The 19,647-nt window shown below is 43.3% G+C and overlaps 1 protein-coding gene across 7 annotated transcripts in view; it reads left to right on the top strand.

Moving 5' to 3' along the window:
- The window catches only part of RBFOX1 (RNA binding fox-1 homolog 1), a 386,334-nt gene that overhangs the window by 14,260 nt on the left and 352,427 nt on the right, over positions 1–19,647 (top strand). For 2 of the 7 annotated variants that reach the window (XM_057748890.1, XM_057748887.1), the window contains exon 1: positions 13,827–14,107. The exons of the other annotated variants lie outside the window; for them this stretch is intronic. In XM_057748890.1, coding sequence (XP_057604873.1) covers positions 14,021–14,107 — 87 coding nt within the window. In that variant the 5' untranslated portion in view covers positions 13,827–14,020. Of the gene's footprint in view, positions 1–13,826; positions 14,108–19,647 lie in introns of those variants that run through there. 7 annotated transcript variants of the gene reach the window in all.

Consider the following 19,647-nt stretch of genomic DNA (forward strand, 5'->3'; position numbering starts at 1 on the left):
AGTAGTGTAAGAGCACCTGGATTTAAATTGGGTCCAAATCTGCCACTTACCATCGTGTGTGCCCACTGGCAAGTTACCTTTCTTTGTTTCAGTTTTCTTAGCTGTAAAATGGGGACGATGGTACTCATTGTCAGTCACTACGATGACAAAAAGAATTCAGATTTGTAAAAAAAAAAAAGACAGTACAGCATTTATTCTAATGAACAAACTCTTCAATGAGCAGAGAGTGTTTGTTAAATAACAAACTGGCCCTGAGTACAGCCTTAAAAAAAGGGTACCCAGTGCCTTCTTTATTCTTGATTTTGCTTTTCATAGTGAGCAGGAAGGCCGTCTTCCCCTTTCCTCCACTGCCAGACCCGCCCCCATCTCTCCATGTGTTCCGAGTATAACAGGTGTGTGGTGAGCCGGGATTCTGGCTGAGTGCAACATGAAAAAGACTCCCAGTAATTATAAAAATAACAACGAGGGCTGCTTAGCATGGTAGGCAGATGAGCACACCACTAGCCAGAATGATAAATAGCGCCTGCAAATGTTAGGTCCCAGTGGGAGTGTGGGAACATATGGGGATAAACCGCACTAAAAGTTGGGCATCGTTGGTAAGTTTCAAGCGGTTAAGGAAGCCCACTCCAGCGCCAAGCTTCCTTTTCTTTTTTCTTTTTTTTAATCCTAATTTTAAATCCTTCAGTTCCCTTTTGTCCCTTTGTTCTATTTGGGTCCTGAAAGGTGTATTCATCTTTGAGGCCAGCCAAAGAGTCTCCAAGGAAGTGAGCTCTGGGTTGTAATCCTAACGCACACGGCCACCCTGGAATCTGTGAATTTCCACACTGAGCTCTATTCAATATTGTTCGGGGAGATGCAAACGAACACAGTAAATATTTTATGGGATGCCGACTTGTTGAGTTCAGATCTGTGCTAGGTGGGTGTGCATAAAAATAAGCACCCCAAAACCCACCCAAGCCAATAAATTTTATTTGGAAAAGGGGCAAACGGCTCTCTCTGCCAAACATTATTTAAAAAGAAGATGTGGACGGTGGTAGGTTGATTTCAGGTCGCTGTTTCCCTGTCTGGGTCTGAATATAGTTTGGAGATGGTGCAATCTGTGTTGTCATGGCTCTGCAGCAGTGGGATTTCTCTGGAAGGATATTTTGGAATTCTTGCTCACCGTTGATGCACTTTTTCCCAGGGCTCACTTACCAGAGGTTTTAGCATGAAGGCAAGGTTTATGATGCGGGTAACCTGAGTGCTGGTGTCGGCTCCTGAGTAGATTTCCAGGATGCCTTACTTAGCAAATACATCAACATCGCTGGTAATGGAAAGCATGCAGAGGAAAGGAAGTAGGATTTGGAATCAGACAGACGTGGCTTTGGCTGCGGCCCTCCCACTCAACTAACTAGCCGTGAACTATGAGAGCTCTCTGAGGTATACTTCCTCATCTGTAAAATGGGGCTATTACAGGCACCAATATCAGACACTTGTTAAAAGACTAAAGGAATTAGAGTTTTTAAAGTGCTTAGAATGATGTTTGGCACTTAGAAAGTTCTGTAAAATGTTTGCTGATACAAATAAGCAAAAGGTATCTCCTATGACTTTTTTTATGCATGTGTGGATGCTTATCTGTTCTTCCTACCGTGACTCTTGAATTAACCCAGAATCTAGTAGTTGCAAGGGAGAGAAACCAAACTCAAATTAGCATAAACAATGTGGGGTTTATTGATTCATGAAACTAGGATGTTTGGGGTCAACCAGTGATAAGTGATTAGTCACTTAAATGCCTGGAGATGGTCAGGCTACCATGTAACCACCATGAATCAAACTCATACTCACAAAAGTGGACTGGAGCCCAAGGAATACTTTGAGTGCGTTGCTACATTATTTAGAATACTCCCACAACAACCCTGTAAGGAGAGTATTATCATCTCCAAATTCATAAGTGAATTCATTGAGATACAAAGAGGTTCAGTAACTTGCCTAGGGCAACAGAGCTAGGAATGATCAGAACCAGATTCTGAACCTAAGCTCAGTATGGGCCCAGAATTTGAGTTCTTAGCCAATATGTTACATATTATAATAAAAAAATAAGTTTGTTTTACATTAGTCAATTGGAGAACAACAGAAATATATTTTCCAAAAATGTGTCTTTCCTGGAGAGGCAGCATAGCAGGGGGCTTCCTGACTCTGGAGCCAGATTTGTCACCCACAAGCTCTGTGATCTTAGGCAAGTTACTTAACCTCTCTGTGCTTCAATTTCCCTATCAGTCATACAGGGATAATAACAGGACTTACCTTATAGGGTTGTTATAAAGATTAAGTGAGGGCTTCCTAGGTGGCGCAGTGGTTAAGAATCCGCCTGCCAATGCAGAGGTCACGGGTTCGATCCCAGCTCCAGGAAGATCCCACATGCCGCGGAGCAACCAAGCCCGTGTGCCGAAAAGAAAAAAAAAAAAAAAAAAAAAAAAAAAAAAGATTAAGTGAGTTAATCTAATTTGAAAGGATACATGTACGCCAATGTTCATAGCAGTACTATTCACAATAGCCAAGACATGGAAGCAATGTATATGTCCATCAATAGATGAATGAATAAAGAAAATGTGATACACACACACATACACACAATGGAGTACTACTTAGCCATATAAATGATTGAAATATTGCCATTTGCAGCAACATGGATGCACCTAGAGATGATCATACTACGTGAAGTAAGTCAGGCAGAGAAAGACAAGTATTATATGATATCAGCCATACGTGAAACCTAAAAAAAAAATATAGGTCAACGTACTTACAAAACAGAAACAGACTCACGGACGTAGAAAACAAGCTATGGTTACAAAAGCGGAAAGGGAGAGGAGAGATAAATTATGAGTTTGGGATTAATAGATACATACTACTATATGTAAAATAGATAAACAACATAGACCTACTGTATAGCACAGGGAACTATATTCAGTGTCTTGTAAGAACCTATAATGGAAAAGAATCTGAAGCTGTAGACCTGAAAACTAACACAATATTGTAAGTCAACGACAGTTTAAAAAAAAAAAGATTAAATGAGTTAATACACAAAGGGGTTAGAAGGTGTCTGGCAAATAGTAAATGATATATATGGTTTGTTCCCAAAACATTTAAAAATAGATTGTAATGTAGAATCAGAAAGGAAATGAGGTCACTCAGGGTGGTTCCTCTTTTGATGTTCCCAGAGTGTCCCAGAAGGACACTGCTAATCTGGGAAGTTGAAAAGCCCACCTGTCAGAGGCTCTCTGTTGCCACCAGCTGCCCATGACACTGCGAAGAAACCATTTGCAGTGGTCAGCTCCTTGGCTCAGCCTTTTAGATGCTCAGCCGCATAGCTTGGGCCTGGGTCCTTCCTCTCCCTGTCTTGGCTGCAAGACCAGACTGCATACTCCCTGAAAACACTAGAGTATATTTCCTACCTCCATTCTCCCCCAGCGCTGGGTTTGGTGGATGCCTTTCTATGCCTAACATCTGCTCATTGGTGTGATGTTGCCTGCTTCCTGGCCTGAAGGCAGACCATATTGGATGATTTTTCGTTGTTGGACAAGAAGGCTAGGGAGGTGCATTTGGGTTTCTTAGTGTCTGGCTTGGTTTTACAATATGGATGCCATAGCATCTCCCCAAGTTGTTTGACCTTCTTGCCTTCTTGAAACCCTCACCCCTGCTGAGCTGCGGTAGGAGCTCTTTGAATGGCAGGTGTACATCCACAGTGCCGGTCAACATAATTCCATGCGAGAATGGTCACCCAAGCTGTCACTGTGAGCCTGACTAAAGGGGCTTTGACTCTCTTCATGCCTTTCCTTCAGAAAAAGCATAGCACATATTGGCTACAGACTTCAAAGACCTCTCAAGGGTCCACAGATGAATCAGAGGGACCATCAAGTCCCTGCGATGATCTGGAACATGTTGTGAGTTATATGGGGTTTTCTGGGATGAGGGCAAAATTCTCAGAGTGGTCCATGCATCAGAAATAAGAGTGAAGAACCATCTCTTCACCCCCAGAAGAGGCATTCATATGAGAAGGAGCCAAGGACAAGATAGCCCAAGGCGGTAAGGAGCCCTAGAGGCTGAGATGGTGCTTCAGCATCACAAAGAAAGGTCACAGGGTCATCTCTTTAGGGCTTTTTCTCCTGGATCACCTCTTCCTCTTTTCTTTTTTTCCTCCTCCCATGGTCAGTCTTGGTTGGTGTTCCCATGTGCCAGCCATTTCCACTGTCTTGGACCTCCTCTTCCTTTGGAGGTATTTTTCTGCTTCCTGATGACTCAGTGGGGTGGGGTGGGGAGGGGATGGAGGCCAGCACTTCTCCAGACCTTCAAGTCTTGTCCATCTGTCTTTTCTGGCTGCGGTTTTGTCTTGCTTTGCTTTAATGGCAATTAGGGTACTTGAGATTAAGTGAGGGATTGAGGGCAAAGGAGATTGGCGGTCCACTCAGCTTGAGTTTAGTCCAGGCCAGCATTTCTCAGAGTGTGTTCATGACTGTCACAGGCCAAAAAGGGTCTTTTCATAGTTGTTAGGCACTGGGCTTCCCACCTGTTTAAGGTACAGCTCTGTCATTTACTCTATATTTTCTTGGTCACTTTACTTTTCCTGTCAGTGGCTCTGTTTTCCTGTCTGTAATGTAATACATTTAACAGAATCTACTTCATAGGGATTTAGCTTAGAGATGACCTGAGATAACACATCTGGTGAAATTAGTACAGGGCCTGGCACAAAGTAAGCATCAAATACACAGCACCTGTGTTGATGATGATGATGGTCACAGAGTCTCTGATGAAGGTGAAGAAATAGGAGGAGGGGAACTAGGAGAAGCGGTGAAGAACTCTGCACAGGGACTGACATAATTTATTATTTGCAATAGCCAGGTATTAAAAATAGACAGCAAGATGGATGGATGGAGGGATGGAGGGTAGGGTGGATGGATGGATGGATGGAGCGATGGAGGGATGGAGGGATGGATGGAGCAAGGGAGGGATGGAGGGATGGATGGATGGAGGGATGGAGGGATGGAAGGATGGAGGGATGGATGGAGTGATGGAGGGATGGATGGCCAGACAGTCACCAAATAAACTTGAGAATGTCTGCCTCAAACAATGTCAAACAGGTTTCTATGTCTTCCCCTGCAGGACTTTTCAGGTGCCTTAGTATGCTATGCACCATGAACCCTGAAGTGGGAGAGAGAGCACAAGCTAAATTTCTCCTACTTGTTTGGCCACGGGGTTCTTTTTAGAGTGAAGCATCTCGCAAGCCATCTTTGGTGCAGAGCTCGCTTTGGGAGAGGCCAGTCTCTCAGGCAGAAAGGATGCATGTAGAGCTCAAGTGGTTCAGCCCGTTCCCAGAGAGCAGAGGGCGTGCATGGGGTTGGGACAGAAAGACCCAGTTCTGAGCCCTGAAGACTCGTGCTATTTGGAGTGGGCTCTGTACCCGGCTCCTGCAGGGACCTGCAGCACACGAGGCAGAAGATGCAGGCAGGGCACGGAGCACAATCTGGGGAAGTGGCTGATTATTCATCCCCCACCCCGAGAGTCCCTAGGGAGTATTTGTTTGCCTGGAGCAAGGTCAATACTTTCTCAAACCCAGTTGCCATTCATCCCCAGACAGGTCAGGGGTCAGTTCCTGAAGCATTGTTGATCTCAGCAGAGATGATGTGCAGGGTTGATATTCTTAGATTTGCTCATTCAGCCAGTCAGTCTGGCTTTCAGAGGAGAATCAGGTCAAGAAGTGCTTAATGATCCAAGAGGAGCCCTGGTGCTGCCTCCACCACTGGGGGCTCGAGTTTCTAATGATAATAAGCAGCTTCCTCACTTACAAGACCTACTGGAATTTTCTTTGTGCGTCTTCATAACCACTTTTTTTCTGCAGGGGGAGGGGAGGCGGTGATACTCCTGAGTAGGGGTGACCCAGAGTCCTGGGTTCTTTGAGTTATTCCTGTTTCAGAGGTACTACTTTCTTCATCCCCATATCCTCAATTGAATTCGAAATTCTCGTATTTTGTTTTCAAAACGGTGTCTTCCATGTACAGAAAGCTACGCCCACAGGCTCTTTAGCCTCTCTGTCTGAATTTTTGGTTTAGAGCCTGGAAAGAGAGGGTAAGTTCTTACCACAAAAAGGCACATCACAGGTAGCATCTGTAAGTGCTATTTTATTTGACGAATGAGCGTTTGAAGGGAGGATGGATTTTGATACTTCTGGTTTGGAGGAGGTCTGATTTGAGCTGGTTTGATCCTTGGAACCCGATGCTGCTAATGTGCTGTTACTGTGACAACTGCCACACCCACTATCAGCTCAGAGCCAGTCCCTCAGCGAAACGTGTCTGTACATGACCCTTCTTTAAGTCTCTAGACCACCCCATGAGGTATTATTACGAATGATATTCTTATTTTACAGATAATAAATCTGAGGCACAGAGACGTTAAGTAACTTGCACCGGAATATACAGCTAGAATCTGGTGGAAGTGTCAGGCAATGAGAGGCTATAGTAAGAGGCCACAGTGAGAACTGATGCTTCCTTGGTACTTATCACTCATGGAAGAGCTTTCCATGCATCACCCCATTTACACATGTTAACTGAACTCAGTGGGCGGGGGAGGTGTTGTCTCTTCCCAGGATGTGACCTTCCTGGGGGGATTGGCCCTCTCATGAGGTTACAGATGAGGTGACTATAACCTGGTGAACAGCTGGTCGGTGGCCCAGTACATCTACCCCCCCGTCTGTGGAAGCTTTTGCTGTGGAAGGTCTTGCCTCCCTGGTAATTGACGTGATGCCTCTAACCTCCCTTCTTCCTGGAACTCGCCTGTCAGTCCTCGGCCTCAGCGTCATGAGCATTATGTCGCATCTCAGGAACTTTTTCTTTGAGATCCGTTCCACTTTGAGGTCTGTGCTGTGTTCTTACTTGCATTGGATTTTGTTTGAATGCATGCCTGGTGGTGAGTGGAGTTTATCAATTTTGGTTCAAGTTGTTGCTCTAGAGTGGTCATTCTTCATGATGTAGCAGAGATTAAGGACCCGTAGAAGGGAAAACTGGCTGTTGCTAATTAAGAGCTGTTTAACCTCACACAAGTCACTTAACCTCTCTGAACCTCCCTATCGTCCTGTGGCTACCACAGGTAATTCTCAAGTGCCTACTAAACATCTACTCTATGCCCAGTCCTGTGAGAAAGACAGGAAAACAAAATGATGGAGGAGAAGGTGCAGAAAATAAAATAGAAGCATACCTGGAAGTGTTTACTAGTAGGGTCTTTACTGTGTTAGGACAAAACACTGCTGGTCTTCTGGGGGCTTAGACAAGTGGGGTCGTGCGTGCTAGAGAAGGTGGGGAGGCTGCCTGGAGCATCAGATGGGTGGCTGCTTGCTGAAGAAGGGGGCATTCATGGATCGTGCGAGGGAGCAGAAAGAATGACGTTTCCTACAGAGACATCGGTGTGGGGTACGCACAGGGCAGTGAGGATGCAGACTTGACCTGAGGATTGGGATGATTAGAAAACAGTTGACGTGGGTGCGCGGAAGACATGCTGAGGAAGAAAACAGCAAATAAACTAGCCATTTTTTTTAACACTTTCTGAGCGCCAGGAACACCCATATGCAGCCTGTCATTTCACGGCAGCAGCATCCCTGTGAAGACAGCCAGGTGCTGTCCCATTTTACCCCCAAGGAGATTAGGTAGGGCTCAGGGCTGAGTATCTCATTCCAGCCACATGTTTAAAAGGATGACAGAGCCAAGATCCCACCCTGGCCTCTCCAACTATGAAACTCATGGTTTTTCTCTTGTGCCCATATGCTTCCAGGTCACTTGTGATGACCTTGGAAATTTGTAGCTCTCAATGGTCTGGAGACCCCTTGCAAAGGCAATATGTAAAAGCAGCTTTACCTGCATTGGTCCAAAGCCTTGTCAGTCATTCTCTCAAGGAGCATTTGGGGAAACTTCATGTGTCTACTCAGCATTTTAGTCATTGAGTGAATAAGAATGAATGGCGTTCTTCCTTATTTGAGCCAGTCTACCTTCTAGAAAGAGTCATCATGCTTAAAAGAATTATTACTACACAATGCTAACATGATTTTAGGACACAGATGACAGTACAATTAATTCTGCCTGGGGTGGTGGGGAAGGTTTTGCAGAAAATGTGCCTTTGACTTAGGCCCGCAATGTGGAATTAGAAGGGAGGGAGGGAGAGAAGGAAGGATAGTTGTGCAAGCAGGCCAATTTGTAAGGAGTGGTGGATTCATGAAGGTGTTTGGCAAAGGCCACTTGCCAGTGTGGTTTGCAGAGAAGAGTGATTTGTAGAAGGAAGGACAGTGTGTATTAGAGGATGAATTTGGAAAAGCTGAGGAATATTGTGAAGGGCCTTGAACGCTGTAGGAAATTCTCTGTCACTGAACTTGGCCTAGAAAAGGGGAGGTATGGGTAATTCAATAATTTGCATAAATCTATATTAGGAGATAACCACTATTAATATCCAAAAGATAAGGAGTATGATTACAGTTGCAGAGAAACACCCCATTTTATGATTTTTATCTTATTTTGTTTTGATGGTCATTTGCCTGCTTTTCAGGAAGCAGGTAAAGAATGATGGAGATGGTCTCACGAGAGCTCCTGATCTTGGGAGGAGGCACCTCTTTCCCAGACTTCAGGGATTGTTGGGCCAAGGAAATGTGCCCCAAAGTCTCTATCTTCCAAGCTTTCAAGTGACATTGTAGATCTGCATTTTATATAAGATGCCTCCGTTTAAAAATACTAGCTCACTTTTATACAATGCAGGCAAATCCTCCTTCTCCATCATCATTCTCAGCATCCTCAGCATCCTCCTCCTCATCTTCATCTATGAACTGCATTTGGTCCATGAGGTTGCAGTTGGCTCTGTTGGCCAATAGAATCCATAAGGCAGGAATCAGTCTTCTCTGAATGCTCCCCTTTCCCGTCTTCCAGCCAACACTTGTGTTTCAGTCCTGTTTCCTTCTCTTACAGGGGTGTTTAAACTTGAGGTGGCTGCTGCTCGCTCAGAAGGGCTGGTGGTGGGCAGAGTCATCCTCGTGTTAGCTCTTAGGATCCGGGGAAGGAGATACGTATCGGACAGCACGAGCGGAACCACTTTAATCCAGGAAAGGAAAAAGAGACGTCAGTAACTAAGAAGGGAGTGTCATCACGGAAGGTGGAGAAAGATGAGAGAATTTTTGTTGAGGGAGGATGGATGAGCCTGAACTAGCAAAGGCAGGCTAAGAAAAAAAAAAAAATCCCAGTGGAAATCCCTAACACAGGGATGACTGGCACCAAAGAGGTGGCAGGAAAGGCAGAAGCAAGTGAAGAAGCAGAAGGAAGCAGAGAAGGAGTGTATACCTGTTATTGTATTGAAGTCAGACTTCCAGAGGTTTGTAAAATATATGCTCTAAATGAAGGGTCAGCAAACCATGACCTGTGAGTCAAACCTGGCCTTTGACTGTTTTGGTACAACAATCTCAAGCTAAGATTGGATTTTACACTTTTAAATGATTGAAAAATATCAAAAGAAGAATGTTTCGGGACAGGTGAAAATTATAGGAAATTCAAATTTCAGAGCCCATTTGCATATTGTAAACATTTTAACATGAAAATGGCAGAGTTATGAGTAGTTGCAACAGAAAGCTTAAGGTCCACAGCAGCTAAAATATTTGTTATCTGCTCATTTACAGAAAAGAGTTTGCCATCCCCTGATTGTGATGGCCAGAGTGCTGATGATACATGGCCCTTGGTCTGAATTCAATCCATTTCAGTGACCTACCTATGTTTCCTACCCACTGCCAGAACTATCTCCCCAGTTTTTCATCTATTTTTTTATTCTACATTTTTTTAAGTTCCTGCAAAATACTATGAACTTAATACTACCCATTGGACATTGGGTAGCTAACCATTTACCATGAGCCACTGGGGAGCAGAGACACCCGGGATGTGATGCCTGCTTTTTAGTGGAGGAAATGGATCCAAGAAGAAAGAATGACAGTCCAGTAATACTCAATACTTCTCATTTGGGAAAACAGAACCTGTGTTAGGAAAAAGAGGTTTTGCTTAGTGATCATTATTTATTTTTATGTTTTATAATGTCATAAAGTTTTAAGGGGTGGATTACCAACAAGGATACATTCAATTCATACCATTTCACAAATATAGCTACTACACTCATCATGACAGTAATATCTAAATATAAAATCAGAATCAGAGAAAATGTGAATAACAGTTAAGACTGGAGGTGGTGAGAACAGGAAGATGAAAACTCAAATATACAGGCAGTGCAGCCCAACAAAATGGACAGAGTCAAACCTCTTAATGGGCTCTGAGCTTCCTGGCAGTCAGAGTGAAAAGGGTCACAAAACAACGAGCCTTTCTTTTCAGAGGAAAAGGGATACTCATGACTCAAGCAGAAAAGCTTTTGTAGCATGGAGTTCTTCTTCTTCTTCTTTTTTTTAATTGGTAAAATGCTGAGGTCAGTTTATTATATGTGCTTAAATAACTGGAAATAACCATCAAAATACTGAATTAAAGCAAGAACCTCTAACAACAAAAAAACAAATTCGTATTATGAAAATACATGTGTTTGAAAAATAAGTTCCAAAACTACACACCAAATATTAACAATTTTTGGTAGGGTTACATACCTCTTTCACTTCCTAAGGCCTGAAAAGTAGGATTACATGTGGCTTTCACTTACTAAGGCCTATATTTCTTTATTATTTAAATGGTCTAAAACAACCTGGTATTGGCTTTTTTTTTTAATATACAATAAACTGCATATATTTAGAATGTACAGTTTGGTATCCCAATCTCCCAATTCATTCCCCCCCAACCCTCCCCACTTGGTGTCCATATATTTGTTCTCTACATCTGTGTCTTTATTTCTGCCTTGCAAACCAGTTGATTTGTACCATTTTTCTATATTCCACATATATATGTTAATACACGATTTGTTTTTCTCTTTCTGACTCACTTCTCTCTGTATGACAGTCTCTAGGTCCATCTATGTCTCTACAAATGTCACAGTTTCATTAGCATGGAGTTAAGAGAAAATATCCTCTGCGAAGGATATATCTCTATATGTCCTGTGTGGACAGGCACACCTCATATATGCTTCCCAGATACTGTTTTTTGACAAATCAAATGTTTGTGGCAACCCCTTGACAAGCAAGTCTGTGGACACCACTTTTCAAACAGCATTTGTTCACTTCATGTCTATGTCACATTTTTGTAATTCTTTCACCACTTCAAACTTTTTCATTATTCTTCTACTTGTGGGTATCTGTGATCACTGATCTTTGATGTTACTACTAAAACTCGCTGAAGATCAGATTATGGTTAGTGTATTTTAGCAATAAAATATTTTAAAATTAAGATAGGTGCTTTTTTTAGACAAGGCTATTGCACACTTAATAGACTACAGTATAGTGTAAAGATAATTTTTATATGCACTAGGAAAACAAAAATGTGTGTGGACTTATTTTATCGTAATATTCTCTTTATCACAGGGGCCTGGAATCCAACCATGGCATCACCAAGGTCTACCTGTAATATGGTTCTGAAATACATCATCAGGTTCTTTAAAAAACAACATATAAATAGTGCTGTGATGAACACTGGGGTGCGTGTATCTTTTGGAATAACACAACACTGTAAAGCAACTATACTCCAATAAAAAAAAGGAAAAAAAAAAAAAAGCCCCAACATATATAGTAATACATAGAATCACCTTTTGTATTTATGTAGTGCTACAGTTTCCAAAACACTCCCACACTTTTGCTCATGGGAGCACTCTTGGTGAAGGGTAAGTGGGTACTGTCACTTCTATATGAGGTTCAGGAAATGAAGTCTAAATGTGTACATTTCCAGCCTTCATGACTGAATTAAGTTCCCTGCCTCCTGGTCCAGTGGTCTTTCCACTTTATAAGCCCAGAGACATAGTGCAATCTGACCCAGGCCTTACCAAAGTCAGAAAGAGCTCTCCCCTCCCCGGAAGCTGTCTCATGGCAAGGCCACTGTCCTCACTGGTAACTTCTCAGAAGCGCAGTGTTGAAAGTCAGAGTCAAAAGCTAAAGTTAGAAACAGTATCAGGCTGTTAAGTAAGAGGGGTCAACTCGCAGCTGTTCCTGGAGCTTTCTGAATTGTAACAAGGTGGCCCCTTTGATACACGAGAATCAATTACAGAGAAACCTTGTCAAGATGGCCCAAATTCAGCCTTAAATAATTGAATTCTCTGCCAAACGCTGTCCACTGTCGTTATCTAGAAATGTAATTATGCAGCTCAATCAAGCAACTAAAATTAGTGTAGTGTAAAAACACCTTGGCGATCTAAAAGTGGAGGAATTGACATTTGGATTTAGAAAAAGCCAATAGATGAATATGTTTTGCGGTGTCTGAAGCTCTCCAAGTTTCGACAAAATCTATACCCCGTGTCCTGTTTCCAGCTCGAGGTGGAATGTGGTGAGCAGGTGTTCGTTTGAAGGTGATTTTCAGTGGTCCCTGGGCCTTGAGCATAAGTTGAGTGGACTCACTCTGTGCTCTCAAAATTGGGAAACTCTCAGCACGCCCACATGCTTTCCTGGTATGCAGATTAGAAGAGTGACAATTGGAAGCTCTCTGTGCCTTCAGTCTGAAGTCAAAGATGTGTCTATACCAGGCATCAGTAGAAGAACAGGAAAAACAGGATCAGAATGGCAAATAAATATTGCCCGCATCTTGTATTGTACACATCGTGACACGATGCCACGCACCTGACTTGTCACACAATCCTGTGAGATAGGATCTCTTGTTATCTCAGTTTTCCAGATGAAGAAACTAAGGTTCAGAGACACTGAGCAACTTGTTCAACAACACACAGCTATTAAGTAGGATACCCAAGTCAGTAAAATTCCACTTCATGCAATCCCATCAGAGTTTATCTATTACCATGTAACCTTATCCCAATCACTTGGATATTTTCAAACATCAAGAAGATTTGAAACACTGAAATGTAGTGCTCACCTGCAGTTTTGGTGTACGTTTGCCATGCCGTTAAATTCAGGGAGCAGGGGGTCATCTCTTATTAATAGATTGCATATTAAAATATAACAGTTGAAAGCTCAAAGACAAAGAATGTTTTAAAAAGAAACTTTTAAAGGCATATGAAGTTCTATTCCAGACAGAAATACTGTAATGCATATTGTGGCTGATTAGGAATTGTGTTTGTAGCCTGCCACTGCCTCTCACATGTGTAGGGCTGTGAGCAAGCAGTTCAACTAGCGTGAACCTCATTTCCCTTGTGAACGAGGAACTGACCATAGCCCCTACTTGGGAGAGTTGTGAGAATGAAATTACAAAATGTGTAAATAATTTAGCTCATCCTGTGTGCATAGCACACACTGCAGATATTCTCTGGCGGTATTATTATATAATTTGCACAGATTGCCCCTTTAAAACTAAAAGCAGAGAGAGAGAGAGAGAGAGACAGAGGATAACAAACTCCACTAAGTATCTTCGTTTCTTTACAGTCAGTGCCAGAGGCTCCCTGCATTCCTCTGCTTAGGTTTGAAGAGGCAACTGATAATCGTATCAATGTATACGTCTCAGTTGTCCTCTCCAAACATCCCACGCAGACTCCATCCCTTGCCTTTTGCCCAAATTCGTTAGGAAGAGCCCAAATCTCCCAGCCTGACCACCTCTCTCCCAGTCTCTTGGTCTCGCTCGCTCTCTCCGAGAACTAAATTAATGAAGAGTATTTTGGTTCGTCATGTTAGGCAAGCCGTTCCCAAAATAGAACCTTCCATTTTGGTAGCTTCAACCCTGCAGCTGCTGTGTCTCTTCGTCGTCTGGGAAGAAAACTTTCACATTAAGAGTTGCTGATGCGGGATTTTCTTTCTCTCCCCTCTGCGCGTTGATGAGCGTTCGGCTCCTGACAAGCAGCGATCTGGCTCTTAGCTCTGTGGTTCCGAAGAAGTTGGGTCTATAGATTCTCCCCCCTAACTCTCTCCACTGATGCGTTGAGCTTCCGAGGGAATCCTACCTTCCCGTAAAGCATGTTGCCTTCTCAAGGAGTCCTCCTGCATCCCTATGGCGTGCCTATGATTCTTCCAGCAGCCCCCTACTTCCCCGGACTGATGCAGGTAACTCAAGGCCACGGCCAGCAAGCAACTTAACTCCAGAGCGCTCAGAGTAATAATTGGAATTTTTATGGTTGAGAAAGCAAACACTTTTAATACAGGAAAAAGCCCTCGTGTAGTCAGTGGGAAGACAGTAGGATATCAGAAAGATGGATCACCCTAATCTGGCTATTGACATCTCTCATGGCTGAATAAATGGTGTAGTTGAGCTATATTTGCTTGTATTGATTGGGCTGCTGTTTAACATTCATGCCTTTGCTTTGGGAGGCTGACCACGGGGCAAAGGATTTGCTCTCCTTCCCAGCTTTTGGAGGGACTCAGTCTCCCAGAGCAGATCCTGAGGCAGAGTAACGGATCACAAGGTGACGTGGTTAAGCGTTCCACCCAGGAAATAGCAGGAGCACGAAATATGCATTCATGCTTAGTTTTCCCTTCCCCTGGATTGTCTGTTTTCATAGAGGCTCCCCCCCGCACCTCCCCCCAAACCTGGGGAGGCAAAAAGAAACGTTCTATTGATGGTTCATTTCTGAAGTTCAGAGATCATTCTAGGAATCTCTTACCGGTTGTTTACATCTTAATGATGGCAAGAAAGTGGAGGACTGAAATGTGTGTTGTTTTTGCTCTTAAGGCTATTAATTCTGTGTCAGGAGAATCATCAAGTAAGATATCTGGGGCCCTTCTTTTCCCCTCATCATAAATGTGACTTTTTAAGCAAGTGTTGGCTTCTGGGTGTGTGTCCGAATTTTTCTATGGAAAGCTAACTAGTGACAGAGCTGGAACGTCATGGGAAACCTGGATGTTTTCTTTAAAAAAATTATTTATTTTGTTATTTATTTATTTGGTTGTACTCAGTCTTAGTTGCAGCAGGCAGGCTCCTTAGTTGCAGCACACGGGCTCCTTAGTTGTAGCATGCATGTGGGATCTAGTTCCCTGACCAGGGATCAAACCCACACCCCCTGGATTGGAAGTGTGGAGTCCTAACCACTGCACCACCAGGGAAGTCCCCCAGATGTTTGCTGTTGTACTTTGTTTGTTTGTTTGAAAACAACCATCTCTTTGTCATAAATTTTGTATCTCGTTTTTACAGGAAAGGAAAACTACATGTCGTGAGGGTGCCCTTTTTCCTTCAGCCTTGTGCTTCTCCCTCCGCAATATTTTAAAATTCTGTAAGACCCTCACTCATTAATTACAATGTCTGGGGAGGGTTCTGGTCCAACCCCTTTTCTCCTTTTCTGAATGTTGCTGTTACCTCTTACAAACTGTATGAACCTTGGTGATTTGAGCCATTTGGAGGTGAGTCCAAGTAATATCAAAGCCTTATATCATCCCAGACTTATGGTCCTTGCTCATTTTGGAGGCTCCTATATTATTGTGAGAAATAACGGACTGCCTGGAGAGTGGTCCTTCACAACATGGAAATCAGTCCATCGTTCTGGGCGTAAGCAGGCCAGTGTGGCATGCGTGAGGTCTGAAGTAGGACTCAGTGGCAAACGGGAAGGCCTTTTGCTTCCATTGGAAATTTGGGGTGAAGGTTAGCAGTTGGAGTTTTGTCAGACGCTCTGCCGCCCAGTCCAATAAATAATTACAAGCAAATCGTGCCCTTCACTCTATGCTGATTGATGCTGAAATTGCTTTTGAAAGTTCTCATAAGTTCCTGTTATAGATTAAGTGCCGGTGTAGGAAAAATAACGGCACCCACTGAAATGGGTGAATGTAATCAGGCTTAATGGACTCGAGAGCTTGTTGGGAATTAAATAACTATTGATTCGCTGGAATGTTGCTGTCATTACAAAATGCCACTCTGGATGTATTACCCCGGTGATAGATGAGAAGACACCCGGGCGAGCTGAGAAATTGGGGAGGCCCAATTTCTTCCTCCTTTGCAGAGCGTTTGAGCAACGTATCCAGTTATTTGGGGAAGGAACAAGTGATTTTACTCGCAAATCTTCGCCAGATCATACTTTGTTTTCCCAAGTGACACCTCTGGTAACTAGTTACCTGTAAGTCAGGAAAGCAGTGCAGCGGGGAGCCTTAGCCAAGCTGCTGTGAGATCCTTCATCTTCTTCCTCTCCCACCGCCTGTGGATCACACTGAAATGCTCTGGGCAGGGACGGACTGGCCTTATTTCCGGTTTTCTGAGACAGCCCCTGTTATCTATTCAGTAGCATCCTCTGGAAACTCAAACCCTCCATTGCAGTAACATAGTAACATTTGCAAGGGGAGGAAAGGCAACTCAAAGAAAGAAAAACTGTAACATACACACAAACACACACACTCTGACCTTTCCACTGATGCTTCTGATGCCAGCTTCCCTGCATCCCTGGAGACTATATCAGCTTGCTGACCAATTCCTTGATCTTGTGGGTTTCTTCCCAGCTCTTCAAGATGCAAGGGCTTTCCTAGAGGGAATTAAGGTGCCACCCACACCTTCACAATGTGATCAACAAGACAGTCAAATGATCCAAAATAGAGCACGTACTCCATCATCAACAGTAAGTTCCCTGTAACTAGAGATATGCAAACAGCTGTAGGGGCCACTTGGCAGGGTTGTTGTATCAGAATTTAAAATTCCTCTCCAGGTCTTTCCAACCTGAACAACCAGTGATTCTATGGTGTAAGAATTTCCTTTTCATAATCCTTTCAAGTGCCACTTTTTTTTTTTTATTGCTCTGTCTTTGCTCAGTGAAAGAAAACAAAAAATAATTGATCAGAGATGATGAGAGACTTTTAGGAGAGTATCACCTTATCCTGCAAAGGCAGTGAGTGAATGTGTTTCCTAATAATTCTGGGGGCGTTACTCAGTACGATCTTTTGTCCCAGGAGTAGATTCAGTGGTGACCACTGACCTCACCTGCCATCCCCGAGGAAAGCTAGAACCTTTACCATATTGAATCTCCTGAACCCATCTTGTAATGTCTGAACTTGTTGAATAGATAGCAAGGTGGATAGTTTTTCCTTCTAGCCATGTAAAGAATTCCAGAGTGACTGTGGAGCACTGAGCTGAAGCAATTTGGACAGTTTCATGGGTAGTAAGAAGCAGAAGAGGAAAAGAGCAGTATTACCCACTGCGGTGTATAAACACTGCTCGTTTCCCCTTGGTGTAGACCCCAATCTTGGTATCTCTGGATAAAAAGAACCAGAAGGCCAATGTATCTTCCCATTGAACCTCTTTACTCACTTCTCAATTTCCAACCAGACCTTGAATGATCAATGAGTTCTCTGACCTGAGAATAAAGGAGATTTGACAAGTCAACTGTCAGTCATTCTTGACTCCAAGAAGCTACCAAGAGGACTTACCCCAGCCTTGTACCTTGGCCACCCAGCGTCAGATGATGTCACGCAAACAACAGCTTTGTAACTGATTAGTCTGGTTGGTATTTGGGTCTGTTGAGACCTTGGCTCTGGGTTTAAGTTCAGACTTGAGCCCCTCACTCTAGAGATTTGTCTGACAGATATGCCCTTTGACCGTCATGGCTAGATCATTCTCCACACTGGGACAAATCATTCTCATCTCATCTGGGTATTACAGATCAGGTCAGGAGACTGTTTTTCTAGATGGAGGGCAGTGTAAACAGAGCCACATCCACCTCACCATGCATTTGTTAATTTAGTTATTGAGTCACTGCCTGTATATTCCATATCGGGCACTGTTCTAGGCACCTGGAAAACAAAAGTGGTAGTTATAGCTACGGACCAGTGGGTTCACAGCCCAGTGGGAGAGAGCATGAGATAAACATAAATTTGATACTGCAGTAAAAACAGCAGGGAAGCATGATAGGTGATAATTATCGAACACTTGCTCTGTGCCAAACTCTGTGCTAAACACTTAGGTATATTATGTCAATTTATTGTAACAATTCAGTAATCCCCCTTTATCTGAGGGAGATATGGCCCAAGATCCACAGTGGATGCCTGAGATGGTGGCTACTACTGGCCCCAGATATACTGTGTTTTTTTCCTATACGTACATACCTATGATAATGTTTAATTTATAACCTGGCACAGTAAGAGACTAACAAAAACTAAGCATAAAATAGAACTATTATAACAATGTACTGCAATAAAAGTTAGTGAATATGCCCTCCCCAACATCTTAGGATAACAAAGTTAACACCTCTTCCATCGTAACTAATCCCTCATCACGCACTATGGCCACAACTTTTGCAGTTTGAAGTATGACAGCAAAACTAGCACACATCTCTTTTTCCTTCTTTGAAATGTCACGGAAAAGATGCGTTCTTACCGTGGGTCTTAGCAAGCTCAGCATACGATTTTGTTTCTTTCCTTATTAAGTGGAGAACTTTCACCTTTTCACTTAAACGAAGCACTTGACGGCTGGTCTTTGTCCATCTCAACTGCCAGCATCACTACTCTTGTATCTCGGGGCCATTATTGAGTAAAATAAGGGTCAGTTGCACACAAGCACTGCGATAACACCATAGTTGATCTGAAAACTGAGATGGTTACTAAGCGCCTGATGGGTGGGATCCACTGGACAAAGGGGTGATCCACACCCTGGATAGGGCAGGATGGGACAGGACAGGATGGGACAGGGTGGCACAGAACCACTCAGAACAGCACACGCATTTAAAACAAATGAATTGTTTACTTCTGGAATTTTCCATTTCATTTTTTTCAGGCTGTGGTTGACCTCGAGTAGACCTGGGAAGTTGAGTGCTATTGTTCTAACATCTCTTATCTGTAATTGTAAGTTCCAGAAAGCTCTGAAAATCAGGGTTTTTTTCTGCGGGGGGGGAGGAGTTAGGCACCAAAACGCATTTTGGAAGAAAACTTGACCTGAAATGATGCGTGGCTATTTATAGACTTTCTTTATCCCACTTCATGTGAATATTCATATATTTTGCTACGGGAATATTTATGTATTTGATTTCAGAGTGTTGTCCCAGACCCTGCTGAGAATGTTACATAATCTATTTCTGATGAAATCCCTTTCTGGAAAAGAAAATCCCCCGAAATCTGAATTTCAAGATCGAGGTGACCCCAAGGGTCTCTGATAAGAAATCACAGTCAAGTATTCTGATGCCCTTTCTGCATATGGAGGACCTGAAAATGACATTTAGAGAAAGGTAACTTGCCCAAGGTCACAAGGATTGTCAGTGACAGAGCTGAGATGTGGACCAGGTCTGGTGGACCGGAGCCTTCCCTCTCAACCACTGATCCACAGTTGAGGTTTATCCTTGGGAGGGCATATGAAAACACAGGGGAGGGAGTGGGTGGATGCCTCTTGGAGTAGGGAAGAGGGTGGTTCAAAGGGGAAAGGTGGCATTTGAGTCGGGCTGTAGAGCATCAGTAGACATTCCTTGGGCAAGCAGAGGAGAAAGTGCTTCCTAGTGGAGTCCAGAACTTGGGTGAACTCCCAATGTTGGGCTGGGACATCAAGATAGAGCTTCACTATCTTCCCCACATTGGCACTGTGGGCTTTGACATTATTTAAATATGGGTCTCAAAAGTCAAAAGACATAGCTCCAAAGGATCTGGGAGGAATCTCAGAAATGGAACTCCTAAGCCTGAATCTCTGTGTG

Source organism: Hippopotamus amphibius, chromosome 9 (assembly GCF_030028045.1).
Source record: "Hippopotamus amphibius kiboko isolate mHipAmp2 chromosome 9, mHipAmp2.hap2, whole genome shotgun sequence".
NCBI lineage: Eukaryota > Metazoa > Chordata > Mammalia > Artiodactyla > Hippopotamidae > Hippopotamus > Hippopotamus amphibius.